Here is a 20105-nt window from a genome sequence, read left to right as displayed (position 1 = left end):
TAGTGAACAACTTTTAAAGGTCGTCAGAAAAGGGCGAAAATTATTATTTGTTTTCTTATTTAGCTTAAATATTTTTCCGAACGCATGTAGGCGAATGAGAAATAAAAATAAAATTTTAATGATGAACGTAAACAGTGTAATAATGCAATTGATAAATGCTTTAAATTTATATAATTAAGGAAGAAATATATATATATATATATATATATATGTGTGTGTGTGTGTGTGTATATATACATACATATTTGCCATGATTCTTGGGTATTGAAACTCTGATTTAAAGTATTTTGCACATAATGTTTGTAATATGCAGAATCTTCAAAATCTTTTTTATGTAATAGTAAGCAAAAAGAGATTTCTAGCAGGCACGTTTATTGCACTTTGATTACAGTGCTGTGATCATTTCATTCTTTTTCTTTAAAATAGGAAAACTCAACTGTCGACAATCGGTCCAAAACACTCGAAGTCCGGCATGCGAAATTGGTAAAGGTTTAGAGGATTTGCTTTGCATTTAATTGAGTTTGAGCTGTCTCTTATACACATCTAGATGTGTATAAGAGACAGTATTATACCTCTATGGTCGCAACTCTTTCTATCTATGGCTCTGCCGTCGTCGACACAACTGCGCCCTCTGTCATATGTGGGCGGGAAGTAAACAAAAGCACATGACCACATAACGCAGTATATAGTTGTAGCAATTTTCTTCTGTTTTACGGATTTTCCAGCCTGCTCGGTCCTACGAAAGCTAGTTTAGGACACTATTCTATACAGAGAAGAACCAGAGCACTGACATGACACAGCCTATGCACCATTTCTTCAGGCTTTTGTCTGAAAATTGGCTGTGGTTATCGCTCATTTTAGCAGCTTTACTCTCAAACTTTGCTTACAATAAGAAATGGTACAAAAGAAAGAAATATAGGGAGCGCATTATCATATTTAGTCGATATCCACAGCCTGGGACCACAAAGACAAGACTTATTGCAGGGATTGGAGACTGTGCTGCTGCAAAACTTCAGCATATAATGGTAGACAACATTCTTTGTCACTCAGGTTTTCGTATAAATTTGCAGTGGCGGAGGTGGCTCAATCCAAAAGGAAAGCTAGTGAATCCAGGTACCCCTATCCCCACTGGAAAGAGCTAGGCAAGAACAATACTCTCAAGTACAATAAATTATCTAATGCCACTTTATTTTGCCAGCTAGCGCTCATCACCTAATCTTTGCACACCCACATCATCCCCCTATGCCAATTATTGTAGATATGCCTTGAATTGGTGGAAGGGAGAAAGAAGTACAGGGAACTCAGGAGAAAAAAAAAGAGATGGGAAAATAGGGGATTTGGTGGAATAAAAGAAGGAAAGGAGGGATGAAGGAGGAGGAAAAGGGGGCGTCTTCTTTATAAATTTATAGAAAATTGTATACTGGTGAATAGAGGGTCCCATTATTGTACACAGGCATTGACGTGCATCTATATGTGGGAAAATTCATTATTAAATTTTATAGTAAAGTTTAAATACATCATGTAGGGAGATTTTTACCTTGAAAAATCCAGTATCAACAACCTAATACCAGGCTACATAGTGCTCACCAACACAACATCAATGTACCTGTTTATATTATTTCACCCGCATTTAAAATAGTTTTCAAACTGGACATTATTATGTTTCACATATTTTATATATTTCTATTTCCAGACCAATCAGATCCTTGATAGAGTAATTAGTTTTCAAAAATCTAGAGCATCTTTAGCCGTTGAACTTTGGTACAATGGGGGAACATCACGAAAGTTGGAATACTGGCTTGGACGGAAATCAGGCAAATCAAAATTTTACTGGATTCCTCAGAAAGGAGTGGATCTTGGACACAAAATGGCCTATGCTTTCAAAGATGCACTGCAAGATGGTTCACAGTATGTTCTTATTGTAAGTTGGTACTTTATATCAGCACTCGGAATTATATTAAAATGGGTTGGGTGATGGGAAAGGAAGGGGGTGGTAGGTGAGGTTATTTTAACTATCTGTGAAGGAGTATATAAATATAATATTAAATTATATTTTATATATATTGTTCCTATTTCTATAGGCAAGTTCATAACTTATAAGTATTGATTATTAATTGATAGGTAGGAAGTGATATCCCTGCAATTGATGATTCAACTTTGACATCTGCAATGACCTTACTACATAACAATGTGGATATGATTCTAGGACCAGCACAGGATGGCGGATATTATCTCATTGGTCTAAATTCACAAATTTTGCAAAAACTTGGCAAGAAAAAGTTGGGTAAGGTTTTTAGAATATATGTTATATATATATATGTTATATATTATGTAACCTATGTATAATAATTTCCACTAGTGTATAATATTGAATGCAACTATTAAAAATAGTAATTGCTTAATAATATATTGTACTAAAGTACTGATTGAAAATTATGTTATTTATATAAAATAGAATATAAAATTTAAAAAAAATTATTAAAGTCAGGCTCTGGAGGAAACAAATTTTTGATATGTTGTAGAACTGATTTTTCTAAGACAGAAAAAAGTAGTTTGATCAAAAACTGAGCAACGGTGAATGAGATACAGATTTTTGAATATTTAAAAACTGTGGGAATAAGGTGTAAAAATGGGCAGTTACGCCCCTTTTTCCCCCAGTTTTTAAATATTAAAAAATCTGTATCTCATTCACCGTTCCCCAGTTTTTCGTCAAACAACTTTTTCTGTCCTAGAAAAATCAGTTCTACAATATATCAAAAATTATTTTTCCTCCGGAGTCTGACTTTAAACAAAATTGAAGATTAACATAAAAGAACATTATCTGTTGCTAGATTGTCTGTTTGAAGGCATGGAATGGGGGACGGAAAGGGTAAAAGAACAGCAAATAGCTGTTGCTAAGAAACACAACATACATGTAACGCTACTACCAACAATACTTCAAGATATTGTAAGTAGCTTATAACATTTTAAATAATTTTTGACACCTTTACATTCTGAAGCTTCTTAATTTTTTTTTTTTATTTATGTTACTCAAAAATTTGTTGTCTTCATTATGTTTGCAGGTTTTGTTAAAGCACTTTAATTAAAAAATATTTTTTAAAATTCTAGTTAGTACTGTACCTTGTTGATAATGAAAAGCAGCCACAATATATACACATTTTTTATTTGTCTGTTTTGGTTATTTACTTTTAGCGGGGTTAGCTTAGGTTGACCTACTAGGATAGATTTTGCTGTTTTTGTTTTCTGTACAGTGCATTGAGACCATGTATTATGCACTATACAAGTCTCCAACCATTACCATTTACAGTAAAAAATAAGCCATGAAATACCATGCCATACTGTACCGTCAGTACAAGCTGGGGTATCTACTAAGCATGGCTGGCTGAGAATGGTCAGTGTGTGGTTCAAGTGGCCGCACCATACAAAACTTTTGATTGTTTTTTGTACTAGTGTATTTCATAATATGAAGGATAGGGAGCATATCTTGTTCGGGCTTTCGTCCATTCCCTATTCAGGCAATACATGTAACTTTAATTCTGTATACCTTTGCTAAATAAATATTATTATTATTATTATTATTATTATTAGCTTCCCAATTATCAAATAAGCATGGTTGTAATGGCGATACACTTATAAAGTTTGCAAGTTACATTTATATTGTAATATACTTTATCAACCAATCAGGACACAGTAGATGATCTTAGTGAGTTTGAGAGGTCAACTGGGGTCACACTGAGGGAGTTGACGAGACCAAAGTTGTCAGTAATTGTTCCTGTTCTGAATGAAGAACACAATATTCATAAAGTACTGAGAAATATAATTACAGTAAGTGTACACTTGTGAAGATGTTAAAAAAGTAAAGGAGGTGTATAAGTTATGGTGGTTACGCATTTTTCCCAAGGTTTTAAATATTTGGCAACCCCCCCCCCCCCTTGAATCTGCCACTGGGTGGCAATGACCATAGATTAATAACACCTGTTGAAGATAATTGTGAAAATGCGAGGTTTCCTCCTGTTTTGTGAACCTGCATTCAGTGGCGTAACGCCTATGCGCTCTCACGCAGCGGTCGCCCCCCCCTATGCCCCCGACTTAGGGCCCAAAGGGGCCTACCAATAGGTTCCTCGATCTAGCACAATGACCAAAAAGGACTTTGTTGATAAATAATACCATAATGTGTTTCTGAAATCGACTGTAAGGCATATATCATATTATGTGAAGTGCTTAGAGGCTTTGTTAAGGCATTTAAAGCGCTATATAAGAATGACATATTATTATTATTATAACGATTAAAAAGAGGTGCCCCGTCGATCCGACGGGGCTCCTCTCGGCCCGGGAACCCACCAAATTTGTCAAAAAAAAAAATTTCTAATGCAGATAAAAAGAAAATTATATTCACCCAAGTCTGTGATGCCATTTCCGGCCATCTAGACATGCCATTATAATACATTTACTTATCTCATCCACACAAGGGCAACAGCATAATGTGTGTATAAAGAGTTGGGGGAGCTGCTGGCCCGGGGCCCACTAAATCTGTCAAAATATTTTTAACCGGAGATAAAAAAAAAATATATATTCACAATTTTATGCCTGTGAAGTGCCATTTCCGGCCATCTAAAGGTGCCGTATTCATAAATTTTCTTATCTCAGCCCCAACCATGGTGGGTCTGAGGTGGTATAGACTCTCTAACTGTGAAAGTCCCTCCCTGGCCTCAATTTTCTGGATCCATATTATATCATTTATTCGTCGTTAAAAACATTTAGAATAAAAAGGAACATCTAAAATCCCACAATGGAATTGGTGACTGGGACCCAAGGGCCCCCAGTTTCAGAAATACACAAGGCCCCTGGCCCCATCGTTACGCCACTGCCTACATTACATTATGAGTTATTGCTATAAAAAATGATTCACAGATAATTTTGATATTTTCTAGAGTTGCACATGGCCGGAATCACTTGAAATCATTCTGGTTGATGGTGGAAGTAGCGATGGCACAAGACAGGAAGCTCATCTGTTCTCTAAAGAACACAAAGATGTTATCATCAAGATAGTTTCAAGCAAGAGAGGTACAGTAAAAATCCTGTTCTCCCCATATGTCCCAAGACACTTGACTCTGATTTGAACACATGGGCTTGCTTAATTTTATAAAACTTCAAAGGTAAGGGTTAAAGTACCTTGGATTGATGTAAATATTTTCTTTGAAGGTCGAGGTGTGCAGCAAAATACTGGAGTATCATCCTCTTCAGGTGATAACCTATTGTTCCTTCATGCAGACACTACGTTGCCAAAGAGGTATGATGAGCATGTGGTGCTGACTCTGGCCGAGCCAGGAGTTTCAGCCGGTGCATTCCGGTTCGGACTGGATTACTTGCATGCAGACAATCAGGATATGTAAGTAGTGGAGATTTATTTACTTCTGTCCTTAGGCACAAAGTAATATAATTTGAATGCATCTGTACGATTAGCTCTGCTCATACCTCATATCAAGGGGTTCTAAATCCCAAGATTTGTGAAAGTTGCAGAAATCGGGATTTTCCAGCAGTCCAACAAGGAAGCAATTGTTTCTTGTTATTAACTAAGGGAACACGGGTTAGACTGTCCCCAGACCAGTGGGAACCTAGAGATGTTGCAGCTAGAATTCCATGTACAGTCTGGGTGGTCAATAGGATTAAGCACCATTACGTAGCTTCTCCTATTCACTATCCAATATATTTTCAGATTAACAAAAATAAACTTAAAATATCTATTTTCACCTTTTACAGAGACAATTATTCCAGATTGTTTAGATGGCAAATGGAACTGCTTGAATGGGGAGTAAACTACAGATCCATAAATAATGGTATGACATTCGGAAAAGATACAGTAGAATTAGCAACCGAGCACGGGTCAGGAGGAAATAGGTACCTCTGTCAAACAAGCATGGACCATGTCATTGGACACCACTTGACGTCAGCGGACTGAAAATATTTTTTTAATCATTGTAATTGTACTTTTTAGGATCTAAAAGTACAATATTTGTACCCATCTTTTTGACTCTTGAACCCATCTTTTCCCATGTCCCTAAATAGAGGTCCTGGGTGGCCACAAGTTTTGGACCCCGTCAGGCCAGTTTGACCCCTTTTCAATAAATATATTAAGCACCACAAACCCTGTTTGATTAATCTTTACAGAACTGCCATATGGTGACCAGGCAATTTTTCTCACAAAAAGAACATTTGATCAAGTCGGTGGCTTCCCAGCTTTTCTGTTATTTGAGGATTTTATATTAATAAAGAAGCTTCAGCAATTGGGACATGTACAAACGGTGGAAGACGAGTATGCGGTTACATCGACGCGTAGACTGAAAAAACATGGCTACATCAAGGCAAGAAACTTATGTTTACCAAAAACAACATAATGAGCTGATGCCTTAAACTGTTGCAATTTGATTCAGAATTTCAGAGGCAAAGGAAAACCAAAAACCAAACCAAAATTTTTGGCCTATAGCAATTTTAGTTATGCATGAATTTTATTTTAATGGGTAATGCATGCTTATATAGGGCCTATACCATATCACTGTCCATGGCATATCCATTTGGGTACAAACCTAAATCTGCCACTGCATCATGCAATGCTCTTGTGAATTTTACATCTAACCCTATTTTTTCTTATAGACTGTTGGCTTGAATATTTTGTTGGTGTTGGCATACAGAATCGGTGTTCACCCAAATACACTGGCAAGATGGTATTACGGATGTTGATTAATTGATGCCATTCGTCTATCCTTTAAAGCCGTACCAGTCTAGAGAATCTGGGGCCAAAAGTGGGACCGGTCGAGATCCCCTGAGCTGATCAAACTAAAATAAGTATTTGTTTACAAGTATTGTTTAGAATATTGCTGCTGATGGATTTGTTTACATTAAGTACAGTATGTAACTCATTCGATCTTTGTTGAGTAAGACGTTAGATTAAGCCCCTGTCAAAACGGGTTGCTTATTGATCCCAATTAGGTGAAAAAAAATGTAGCTCCACATGAATAAATTTATTAGAATGTGTTGAGAATGATGTTACTTCCAGTAGATTTACAGTCATTTTTGTGGGTGGGGGGACGTTTATATTTATTCCAAGAGAGGCTATAGGGGGAGAAATTTATTTGGGGGGAGAGGGAGAGGGAGTGCGTTAATTTAAAGCGGGAAGTTTATTCAAACACGGTAATTAAATCACAATACAAACCTGTTATCAGGGGTCCTAAGTTGGAAGAAATCCCGTGTGGGAGATCTGGTTAAATGAGCTTTCTTAAGTTGGAAGAAATCCCTTGTGGGAGATCTGGTTAAATGAGCTTCTTAAGTTGGAAGAAATCCCTTGTGGGAGATCTGGTTAAATGAGCTTTCTTAAGTTGGAAGAAATCCCTTGTGGGAGATCTGGTAAAATGAGCTTTCTTAACATAAACATGGTGAGACCCATCGCCAATGACTTCCATGAGACAATTGATAATGAATTATTAAAAAGATGGAAATTATTATGAATTTGCAGGAGGTGGGTTACTTTCCAGGGAGATTCTTGCATGTTTGCGGGAGTCTGTCCCGATTTCCAGGTGACTCGGCACCCATGTGTTATGTTTTGACAATCATGGAAATGGGAATCTTTTCAAAACTTGCAAGACAAAATATAATTGAAGTTTCTTTTTTAAATATTTATTCACAATTATATAGAAAATACATGTAAGTGGCTACCACGCTACGGATGTAACCAAACATTACATTCACTTAAAAATCAGATTCAGCAACCTTTGACATGAAGGCTTCATAATCAGTGTAATAATTTTGACATTATGCAAGTATAATTGTGATAGTTCGTTAATAATCATAATTATTATATTAGGTATTTTTGATAAAACAGTATATACAAAAAGTACATATCTCTGCACTGTAAATAAAATGTGTTGGAAATAAATATGGTATCTAGTGATTCTATTGACATTACTTAGTTATTCACTGTTCTCATTATTTTATTAAAATTAAATAAGATAATAAATTTAATCAATTTAGGTACCATAATTTCATTAAAACTTCTAAATTGTTTTCACAAGTTTGAAGTCAAAATTGTCATCACTAAAATTCAATGCATTGAACGTACTAAGAACAATTACTTACTTTATTTAACATTATTGAAAATTAAATTAAAATTAAACACACTTTTATTCCAAACCAAGAAAATATTGTTTAAACTCTGGGCTGAAAAAATCACTTGGGTGATGTTACATTCCATATACATTTTGAATGTTCACTAATATTAATACAATTAACAGCTGAAAACTATACCCAGCATTACATTAAACCTATTACAAAATTGATTCTTAACTTTGTATACATTTTTAATCCATTACATAATATGATGGAACTATATAACCTGTCCAGCAGAGCAAAGAAATAAATTAGCATATTAAAAACCATAGAATTATATATTATTATAATAGATTTAAAAACCATCCCTTTTTGGTATATCTACTACATGGTCCATACTAACAATGAATATGATATTAAAATTATGTTAATTTCATTAACATCAATTAAAATATTCTTATTAACATTAATATTAACAATAATTTCAATATTATTAATTTGTTACTATCACTAATTCTAGAAAAATGCCATATATAGTTAGTTCACTGTTCATACTTTATCAGCCATAGCACGGTTTTGGGAATAGTTTATTGGTATAGTACTTGGTTAACAGTTAATGCCTGAATTCTATATACAGTACGTACAGGGTAAAGAAACCTCTGCAAGCCTGATACAACAGTAGCAATGCTAATTTGACATCAAAAATATCAATTCCAACAATAAAACTTTTGCCAGTTACATATCCACCATAAAATATAAACAATATATAGGTAAATAAAGGATAAAACATTTTTCAAATTGGTTACAATAAAACACTGTTTCACATGGGATTCCAAACATGAATAAAACAGCCATACAATTTGACACGTCCACTCTTCAATCATGCAATATATCTAAAATTTCATCACTATTGTTTTTTTAAAGAGATCATCGTAAAAGATAACATAGCTTAAAAAATATCTGCTATTGGTAACTGCGTACGATTTACGAGCACATCTTTCTCATCAAAAGTCTAGTACTTGGCATCCTATCATTTCAATATAAACTGGTTGCATTTGTGGTCAATTAAAATGGTCTATGACATTGAGTCTTAGACAAATCATGAAAGACACTTGGATATAAAAAATAAAAGTTTGTTGGAACTTATTCTTATTACTGCAATTTATGCACCAGTACATTCATGTATTTGGGTCACCTTCCTCCAAACAAACCTAAACTGATGTAATTAATAAAAAAATATAAACAAAAAATAGAAATAAAAGTAAATTATTAATTTGAGTATTCACTCACTAAAATACACAACAGAGTAAAAAAAATGAGAAAGTAAATATTAAGTTACCTATAAATACTTACTGTTTCTAAAAAATATAATAAAACTATAAAACTAATAAAAATATACAGATAAAAAGACAAAGAACACTTAATATGGAACACCAACTGAACAAATTATAGCACAGGATATAAATAAAGAACAAAATAATTAGCACAATATACATCAATAATCAACAAACACATACAAGCTCAGTATAATGAACACTTATATAAAGCAACTCAGCCCTGAACATGTATAAATGCAACCTCCATACACATACTCAAATCAAAACCTCTATAATTCAAAACTATTCACAAACTTAGCTCTGAACCTGTATAATTCAGACCTTCACACAAACTCTGGTTGTTACATGCAACCTCAGTTCTGAATATGTGTAACAATCCACCTTTCAAAATTGCATATCAAAATAGAGAAACAATGCATATACCAATATAACGCACAACAAAACCAATGACTTATCTCAGCAAAAAAAAAAGAAGTTTGGTTGAAAAACAGATAAACTCTATAAAATCTTGAAGGGAATGTTAAAGACAATTACTGTTTATTTTCTCACAATTTACATAAAAAAAAAAAGAAAAAAAAAAGAAAAAATTATGAATATCACAAAGTCGTATTTCTGTCATCGCCCTATATCATTAATTCACAAATAATGTTCCTTATTGTTTTTTTCTCAAATTTCGGAAACACTGCATTCTTATTTCAATTTATTATCAAACGATAGATTGATAAAAACATGAAATCACTGTGACTGTCTCTTATACACATCTAGATGTGTATAAGAGACAGGAAACACCAAATCGCCAGGCAGAAACACCAAATTGTTATAAATTGTTGTTTTAACATTGAAATGGGGAAAATAACAACATAGCATGATGTATAAATATATGAAGGTTAGTTTAGTGCAATAAAATAGATTTTAAACAAATTTGACATTCCAGGATATTTTGGCTGAAACATGATTACCGTACTCGCGCGAATAAACGTCCCGTGTGAATAAGCGCCCTCTCGAATAAGCGCCCTCTCGAATAATCGCCCTCTCGAATAATTGCCCCTCCTAACGCGAAAATTTCCTTAAGCGCCCCGTTTGAATAAGCGCCCCCTCCCCTCATAAGATTTTCTTTTTAGCAAGTCAATAATCCAATCAATCCTGGGACTGTGGCTGTTGGCATGATTTGAGTTCTGTAGAGTGGAAACACATTCTTCTTCAGTCAATATCAAAATAAGAATATTTCTCTTGGACAGATGAGAGTTCCAACCCCTGGACAGATGAGAGCTCTGATCCCTGGACAGACAGTATATTTCCAACTTTAATCTTTTTACATATTTGTCTATGTCTAGTCTTACTCCTCTTTTTCTTTTTTCGACCTTAAGCACATTCTCATCTGAGTTTTCAAGAAAAATACAATGATCCAGTGCCATCCTGCTAATCTCAATCGGCCGATGGCCAACAAGCTAACCACTACCCACCACTAATTGCATCTGCTATTTTGCTGTTATGTAAATATTCACGCATCCTTTTATGAGCCATGTTCTCTGGACGATTATCTTTTCTAACCACCATTCGTAATGTCCTTATATAATCTTTTTTTCATTCAAGTGCCTCTTGAATTTTTACTTATTAAAATAATTTGCCATAAGAACCCCTCGATTTTCATCTATTTCCATAAGCGCCCCCTCAATTTCCACTCTGTTTTCATAAGCGCCCCGTTTAAATAAGCGCCCCTCAGATAGTGCAAAAAATATTTTAAGTGTCCGGGCGCTTATTCGCGCGAGTACGGTATCCCTGAAACATGATTTGTTTCGAGTGACTGGTTTGGCTTGTCTTTGCCACATACGTTTGTCTTGCATCAAATTCTGATGATATTGCAATGAGATGCGACTTTCACAGAAGGGGTGGGTGTACTGTATCATACTGTACCTTGTCTGTAAACATTCCCTTTCTTCTGAGTGTGTAAAGCTTAGCTATCTGGTATATGTCAATTGATTCTTCATTATGCATCTGTTGATATAGTGAACTAAGGGCACAAAATGTGCCAGCATTTGTACTACCATACCTGAAAATAACAGAGGCCATAATTAGTGTACATATTAATGAATAGAACGGTTGAAAGATATAATAATAATAATAATAGTTGGATTTGTATAGTGCATCATGAGAAAGAGCCTCTATGCGCTTGGTGAAAATATTCAGCCTAGAAGAGCGTCTGGTAAGTACATAACTGCTAGTTGACGATCGCAATGACCGTATACATGACATCGAGCGAAGATTTAGAATGTTGCTTATGTACACAGGTGAAAGACCATGAAGAGGTTTGTATGTAATGAGATTTATCTTAAAAACTATTCTTTGTTTGACTGGAAGCCAGTGAAGTCGGTTCAGAATGGGAGTGATATGATGAAAACGTGGAGTTCCTGAAATCAGTCTAGCAGGAGAAGCATGATGGTGAAAAAGAAATAGACTAAGACAATGATGATGATGTTAATAATGATGATAAAGTAGGAGGAAGAGGATGAAGATGATGATGATGATGCTGATGATGATGAAGAGGATGAAGATGTTGATTGTGATGTTAATGATGAAGTAGCAGAATGAAGATGATAATGATGATGCTTATGAGAATAATGATAATGATCATTACCATCATCTTCATCATCATCACCACCATCTCTTTCCTAACCATCCTTTTCATTATAATTTCTATCCTCAATATCAGCTTGCTTCTGAATCAATTCAGAATTGAGCATCCATAGCAAAATCTTAACCTGGTAACTTTTATGACTGCTGAATTCATTCATTCAGTGCAGTCATAAATGAATTACAATTTTTTGTCCTGAAAGCAGGGTCTACAATGCAATTTATTAGGAGCAGGAACTCTCCATATCCTTATGACTTGTGACCTGACAAGCTTAGATCCATTTATCAGACTAATCGAAGAATGAGCTTATCAATCAAAACTTACTTATCATGTACTGTGATTGGCCCATCATTGATCATACTTCGATCTTGTACAGCTTTGATGAGGTCGAAGGCTGTGTGTAATGGTGAGCAGCTCTCGGGCCAGTAAGTACAACGGTATTGCTTTACGTCCAGTTCATACTCGTCCTTTAATCCAAATAAACATATCCACAATGGTTAAATACACACATATTTTCGAACATTCAAACAAGCTTTTCAATCTGCAAATACCTTGTCACTTACAGGAGCGGATTTCGCGGGAACTGGCTGGCCGCAGCCCCCACCCCCTTTGAAAGTTTAAAAAACAGAAAAAAAAATAGAAAGAAAAAGAAAAAATTGATCATCCAAAATGCCTCAGAGGTTATTTTCGGGTGTCTAGAACACAAATATTTGGCGAGGGCCTTCCCCGAGCCCCCTAGGGTAGCATTGTCTCAATCGTCCCCACTTTCGGTCCCCACTTTTGAACATCTCTGGATCTCCCTCTCACTTATAGGATGGATGTGATGCTTTGAATATGAGGCCAAAGCTGGTCACTCACTGCACCTGATGGTTGCCGGTCGTTGCAATTCTACGGTGGCAAGTAATTTCTTAACTTTAATAGGTGCTTTATAAGTTTTATTGCATTATTATTATTATTATTAAAAATGCAACGCCACGATGCGCACGCAACAGATTGTCTTTAATGCCAATCTGTTCAGACTACCACTGAAAATCAGCAAAAAATGTCGCATCATCTAACACTCGCATGCACGACACAGTGTGTGCCCGAAATGCAGTTGTTTTTGCCTGTGAGAAAAAAATCATGATTTTGATAGGATTTTAACCGAAGACCTTGAGAACCTGTAGGATAGTGAGGTAGTGTGTGCAGGTCATTGCAGCACAACTGGAATTTTCCAAAAGATTCTTGAACATTCAATACGATATCTTAAGTCTAGTTACTTTTGGCTAAAAGCACTGTTGGAAATTTTTAAATTATTGAAACATTTAAAAAAATATATTTAGTACTAACCTGAGTTGATTGAAGTACAAACTCTCTTGTCATGTAGCCTAGATGGTGTTCCTCCTCTACAAAGCTCACCTTGAAATTTCCGAACACAAGTGGGTTGTCTTTGCTAGTGGGCCAGTAGACAGGTTCATCAAGGGCCTACAGAAGGCAAACACAATTATGCTTTTAGGACACTAACATTTTGAAAATACCAACTCATGTCCACTGAGGCTTTGTTAAAAAGTGAATTTCAGGAGAAAGAAAAGGGAATAAATGTTTTGCTGTACAATAAAAAAATAAAAAAATAACAAATATCAATGAATTGAGAATGATGATGGCAACAGATTTTCCTGTAAAATCATCAGGGATTTCTTGTCCACAATAAACTTGATTGAAATATTGGCTAAATTTACAACGTCAACACAATTATCTGTATTATAAGTATAGAAGCATAGTAATGTTGTTAGGGTAACTGTATAGTAATGTTGCTAGGGTAACTGTATAGTAATGTTGCTAGGGTAACTGTATAGTACTGTTGCTAGGAAAACTGTTTAATACTGCTAAATTAACTCTATAGAGGCTACGTCCTGACTTGGAGATAAGCTGGGCTTGCGCTATGCCAGGCTCAACGTTAAGCCTGGCTTAACTTTGCCGGGCCTTCAGACTAGCAGGATTGGCCAGGCGCGAGAATCTACATATTAATGAACCGTAACCAACAAACGTGTTTCAAAAACTTGTGCTCGAAAGGTACGCTTGCTCACAGCACATGTAATTGAATGCTGACTGGTCATTTTTTTTACTCAAAGTCAACGCAAGACCCTGCAGCGATTAAAGCCCGGCTTAGGAAAGTTAAGAAAGGCCTAGTTACTATAGGAACACGGCCCGGCTTGAGATAAGTCACCTAGTTCAGACTGGCAGGTGGATAAACCAGGCTCAACTCACCAGGTTTATCCAGTCTAGTCTGAACTAGGCCAGAAACACTGTAAATGTGACTGCATTGTTACTAAGGTAACTGTATATTAATGTTGCTAAGGTAACTGTACACTAATGTTGCTAGGGTAACATTATATTAATGTTGCTTGGGAAACTGCACATTAATGTTGCTAGGTAGATCTACAGTAATGTTGCTATGGCAACTGTACAGTAATGTTGCTAGAAGTTAATTCCTGTTGCCAAGTGTCACAAATCTATTTCCAGTGACAGCACCTGAAATTCTCCAAAAAGAGCTTATACAGAGTCCAAGCCCGACTCCACATTGTTTGGAGCAAAATCTAGGAATAGGCACCTCTAGTTGCCTGGAAATTTGTGGACTGTAAAAATGGTTTTGCAAAGCAGTGTTCCTCGACGAAATGACTGGTTTCTTCACTGACAGGTCCTGCACCCCTTGACCGCCTGCTGATGCCACCTATGCCTTTTTCATTATAAAAGTATCAGAAAGTTTTTTTAAATAATTATTTTAAACTACTTTTATATACTTATTAAACAGAAAGAGGCAGCACTAGATGTGCAAGAGCTTTGGCATTCTTTGGCGTTCTTTTAAATATCATTAACCTACAGACTAGAACTAATCATTTTAAACAACTATTGTTGATGTGGATATTTTGTAATCTTCATATATTAAGAAATACGAATCTCTTTATCAACATGTTAACATGTTTTGTAGATAAGCTAATGTGTAAATCTATTTTTGAATCTAACTATTAGTCAAAGAGACATAAGGCTGTGATTGTAGTCACGTGCGAGACATGCTTGCTGGTGTGCCTTCAACAGATCCAATTTGAATACTTTCAATATCTTAGCGAGAAGAAAACTAAGAAAGTTTTTATGAGTAATTAAAAATATCTTATTAAGGAAGTAAAAGCTACACTTCATGCGAGACTGATAAATTAAGATAATTCGAACCTTTCCTGTTCTTTTTCTGAGGCGCCTGCCAATCAAATGTTACATGCAAATGTGCAGCCTGTTACTTTGAACATTCAAGAAATTGATGGTAAGAATCTCAGTTTAATCAGAAGAAGCCATCAGATTATCCTTGTTATATTTTCATGATGGATTAAACACATTCAGGTTTTCTGATTTCATGCCAAAGATTACGCTTTCAAAATATTCTTCAGAATGCCATGGTCTTGGCAAACTATAAATAACTATATTTACAGTGTGTGGTGATGTGTTGCCATGGCAATTAGTTAGCATCCCTTGGGAGGTTGTAGCGTGCATCTATCATGCTTGTTCATTACATTATACCTGTAATGGATCCACTTTGGAATCTTGCGGCAAACATGTCTCGTCCTACGGTGAAGCAAATGTGCATGATGTGTCAATGTCGTGAATAAACAGCAAATTAAAAAAAATCATGAAACTAAAAAAAATAAAATGATGTAAGAAGAATATGGGAAGTGGTCCACATGCAAAATAAATCAGAAATTGTGCATAAAAATATCAATTATTATTTATAAAATAAATTGTTTTCTTCCAAAAGGGAGAGTTCCATTTAGAATATGAATTAAAAATGAAGTACATTTGAAAATTTGACATTTTTTATCATTACATATAAAAATTTAACAAAAAACATGAATTTGCAATTTATAAAGTTACAAAACAGCTCATCAACAATTCATCTACCAATCACGAAACAGCTCATCAAACATTATTCAACGAATCACAAAACAGCATCAACAATTATTCAACCAATCACAAAACAGCTCATCAACAATTCCAAAAATCACAAAACAGTTCAACAATTATTATGCCAATCACAAAACAGATAATCGAAAATTCACCACAAAGCGATCTATACACACTTTCCTCACGCACATTAAATATACACTGTAACACAAGGTCAGTTCAAGAAAGTCATCACCACAGCAACACTTTAACTCAAGTCTGCTTGGCTTGGGAAACTTTAGGAAACGAAAGAAAGCAACAGGCAAAACGTAAAGGAAGGAAGAATGTAAAGATGAATAACTGTGAATGGTGCAAGAAATAAACGTGCAAAAATGAAAGTCATTAAAGTACCAATAGGATACAATGCTATTGTACGTATGCAATTAGTTTACTATAAGGATAATGATGATAATAATAGTAGTGCAGATATTATAAGTTGAGATTGATAATTATGTTTAGTTGATGATGTAGCTTTGACTAATTTGCTGTATATTGTATAATAGATATAACTAGTAGAGCAATCTAAAATAATTACGTGATAATTATCTAGCAAAGCTAATCATTTTTTTGTCTAGAACTATTTATAATTCCACTATTGTTTAAGGCTGTTTCTGTTGGACCTTAATAAATTAAGCTATGTATGGCTAATTAACCCATATTTAAAAAAGTTAATTCATATGATACAGAAACACATAAACAACTATTTTAAATTTTGATTTCATTTTCAATATAATTTGTTAGCTTTCAAATATATGTATCTTAGATTTTATTAGCCTAGATTTCACTACAAAAGCAGCTACAAAATACAGCAGCAATATTTTACATAATAATAGGATGAGCAGTTGGCATAGCATTTGTACATTTCTCAGCTTTAAGGTTGTGGGTTTGATTCCTCCGCTGGCTACATGCTTGTTTGACGGGGCAATGCAGTTTATTTAAATTGTTTCATTCAACCCAGCAGTATAAGTAGGTAAACTGGTAGTTTCTTTATGCTATGGAATATTCTTCCAGGGAGGCGAGAATGAGTTCCTTGCTATAATTTGTTATTATAAATTTAATTAATTTTGTTAATGAATATTACACACTCAAATCATTTGCAGAGAAAAAATTTGTTGGTGGGTGAGATTACTTGTAATTAAAATAATTGAGAAAGAGATGATGGAGCACACTTGTAAGTTGTGAAATGATTACCATGTAATGACAGATGTTCAAATTCATTATAAAAACCATTACTAAAAGCAACAAAATATGAAACTTTATATATCAATAGCTTCATACAGTGAGGTAGCTCTTACCATTACCTTAAACATGTACAATGTGCACCCTCTTGTTAAAATTACATGTATCTTGTATATAATTATTATTTAACCAATATCTATTAGGCCCCTATATGCTTGGAAGAATTTCAATTAGTCTTTAGTTGATTTAGTATAATGTTGTTTCTTTAAATAGACTAAAGATTTTAAACATATGTATATAATCCATATACATAGTTTAAATATTGCTGTATGACTATATAGTTAAAATATATCCATATTTAGTTATTATATAACCCATATATAGTTAAACCAGTCATATAACCACATACAGTTATACTCATATATAGTGTATTATACATAACTCAAATAGATAGTATAACTACATTATCATATAACCTACACAGAGCTATATAACCCAGTCATTCTATAAGCCATATATATTTATGTAACAATATATAGTTATTATATAATCCATATACACAGGCAGTTATCATGTAATTTATTATTTATTGTTAGTATAAATTTCGATCTTGTTTGCCATTTAAATTCCAACATCTGTCACAATTAACGAAACAGAAGATTCACCAAGACCGAATGACGGAAGGAGAAATAATTGTTGAGATACAAGGGACGCAGAAACAAGACACAAGCAAAGCAGACTTACAAGCGGAACATGCAAGTTATAACCAGTGCAAGAAGTAGGGTTAAGGGGGGTAGTCACTGCAGCCCCTTCACCATCCTCATCATCAACCTTGTCTTTTTTATAATCCTTATTCTCCATCTTGACAACCTCCGGATCCTCATCCCAGATTCTTTCATAGAAATTCTGTTTTACCTGGTCGTCTTTGCTGGATATCATGACAATTGTCGGTGAATTTGTGTCCCATATCATGCGCCAGAAGTCAGATATGGTGTTCTCCATCGGAAACTGCGTTACTATAAATTCATTGATTTTCCTATAACCCTATACGTTGAGTGAGAGAATATACACAGATAGACATTATTAGTATTATTATTAATATTTACCTATATAGTGCATTTTCAGATTTAAAAAAATGTTCTATCAATGCTCTTTTAATATTGTAAAATAAGCAACATTCTACATGAACTAAATAACAAAATACAATAAGTTGATTATATACTTGGGTTCAGTTGGTCTGCGAACCATAGTGTGTTTGAGATATTTTTTGTAAATTCAAAATTCATATCCTTATTATGATTTTCTATTTTTTGAATAAGTCTCTCTAAGAAATGCACTGTTTGAATGAAAGCTAGGAAACAAGTATATGTTTCTTAAGTGCCATGTGACTTACTGGAAAGTATGTAGCGTTAATATAATCAGATCCTTCCTCTCCTGCTCTAGCCGACATGGTTACTCGACATCGTTCAACTAAAAAAATATAAGTTAATGAAAACATAGTAGCTGTAGTTAGGTTTAATTTTTGTCAACTCCATTCCCTGTGCCTACAGTTGGTAACCTTTTCCTCTCACAGACCTAAAAATATTCCCACATCTTTCCATTGCCCATTTTTTAAATTGCCTTTAAAATTGGACTTAAAAAGATTTGCCACCTATAAGAACTCTTATAGAGTAGAACCTCTCCTTTGGGAATACCCTATTAAGGTAAGGGGCCACATTCTCTGCTAGTACATGAGAAAAGTATATCTTTTAGCATTATGACATCCTTATTAAGGGGACACCTTTTTGGTCCTGAATGTGTCCCCTTAATAGGATATTTGGATATAACATGTATATAATGATATTGATAAAGAAGGACTTCCTTATGTTGTGGTCATATTAGATTAATAGAGAGGTTTCGCATGCGAACGAATATGTGTACACATACGTTTAGCTATCCGTAACGGTTCATAGCCATTCTGTGTTTTTCGTAATCACAGCGCGCAATTCAAGCATAGCCTAGGCCTAGGTCCTTAGCTTATTAGGCCTACTATCTATACTCTGTTCTCTTTTTTCATCATGCTTCTCAAAGTTTTATCAGTATATGTAAGGTTTTGGAAATTGAAATTGAAAATGTTAGCTGAAAAATACTTCCTTTGTAGCCCAGAAGTGTTGTTTATTTTGTGATAGCCCCTATTGTTTATGACCCAAAAGTGACTGGTTACAAGTAGGTCTAGGCCTACACAAAATCCTGACACCACTAAGGTCAAAGCCTTGACGTTTTGATACCCCAAAATGAGACGCATCCTATCGTAGTTTGCTGTCTTCAGATGTCACAAAAATAGCACGTACGTATTCAAAGATACATTTATTTTTTACACTTGTAAAATGTGAAAAAATAAACGAAAATCCTACTAGAAATCCAAAATTTCTCTACGCGTTTTTTCATTTATGTGTAGTGAGTGAGATATGTGTGTCGTCCACACGTTTAGTGGGTAGCAGCCGGCATATGACGTCAAAATAATGACATATCCATCACACTAACCATACGCGTTTGCGTGTGAAACCTCCCTAATATTTCTTGAAATTTGGATATTTGCAATTGATAATCAACCAAAATTCTCCGTACTCTAATGCTAACTTCCCGTGGACTTTCTTACAATTTAAGGAAATGTAAATTTATATGGGTCTGCAGCTAAATGAAAAATGTTCTATGTTTAGAAGTTTGGTATTTATTTTATATAGTAAAAGGCATGCATTATTCATTCACTAATCATTAATATTGTATAAATTCAGTAAACAGTATTGTTGTTTGTTCTCACATAGTTGTTGTAGTTACTGATTGAAATATAAAATGCGATATTTAAAAACAATTTCAATTGACTAAGTGTACAATCAGGAGCAGATCCA

At 34.5% G+C, this 20105-nt stretch overlaps 2 protein-coding genes across 2 annotated transcripts in view; one reads left to right on the top strand and one right to left on the bottom strand.

The window, feature by feature from the left end:
- The first annotated feature begins 651 nt into the window (after positions 1 to 651).
- On the top strand, positions 652 to 10111 carry LOC117112318. The gene is made up of 10 exons (XM_033255384.1): positions 652 to 1025; positions 1694 to 1921; positions 2122 to 2284; positions 2832 to 2947; positions 3685 to 3825; positions 4932 to 5064; positions 5203 to 5389; positions 5761 to 5837; positions 6169 to 6362; positions 6652 to 10111. Exons 1-10 carry the CDS (start codon positions 792 to 794, stop codon positions 6736 to 6738), a joined length of 1560 nt encoding a protein of 519 aa, XP_033111275.1. The 5' UTR covers positions 652 to 791; the 3' UTR covers positions 6739 to 10111.
- Positions 10112 to 11300: 1189 nt separating this feature from the next.
- Positions 11301 to 20105, bottom strand: part of LOC117112321 (receptor-type tyrosine-protein phosphatase zeta-like) — a 75453-nt gene continuing 66648 nt past the window's right edge. Inside the window, exons 25-29 of the mRNA XM_033255388.1 lie at positions 18611 to 18687; positions 17962 to 18261; positions 13399 to 13533; positions 12394 to 12536; positions 11301 to 11487 (exon numbers count right to left, since the gene is read on the bottom strand). Coding sequence (XP_033111279.1) covers positions 11316 to 11487; positions 12394 to 12536; positions 13399 to 13533; positions 17962 to 18261; positions 18611 to 18687 — 827 coding nt within the window. The 3' untranslated portion in view covers positions 11301 to 11315. The remainder of the gene's footprint in view (positions 11488 to 12393; positions 12537 to 13398; positions 13534 to 17961; positions 18262 to 18610; positions 18688 to 20105) is intronic.

Source organism: Anneissia japonica, unplaced genomic scaffold (genome assembly GCF_011630105.1).
Source record: "Anneissia japonica isolate Jap-2015-1 unplaced genomic scaffold, ASM1163010v1 scaffold287750_len332794_cov232, whole genome shotgun sequence".
In the NCBI taxonomy this organism is placed as follows: Eukaryota; Metazoa; Echinodermata; class Crinoidea; order Comatulida; family Comatulidae; genus Anneissia; species Anneissia japonica.
Note: the sequence above shows the minus strand (reverse complement) of the source record. Positions and strands in the feature narration are given on the sequence as shown.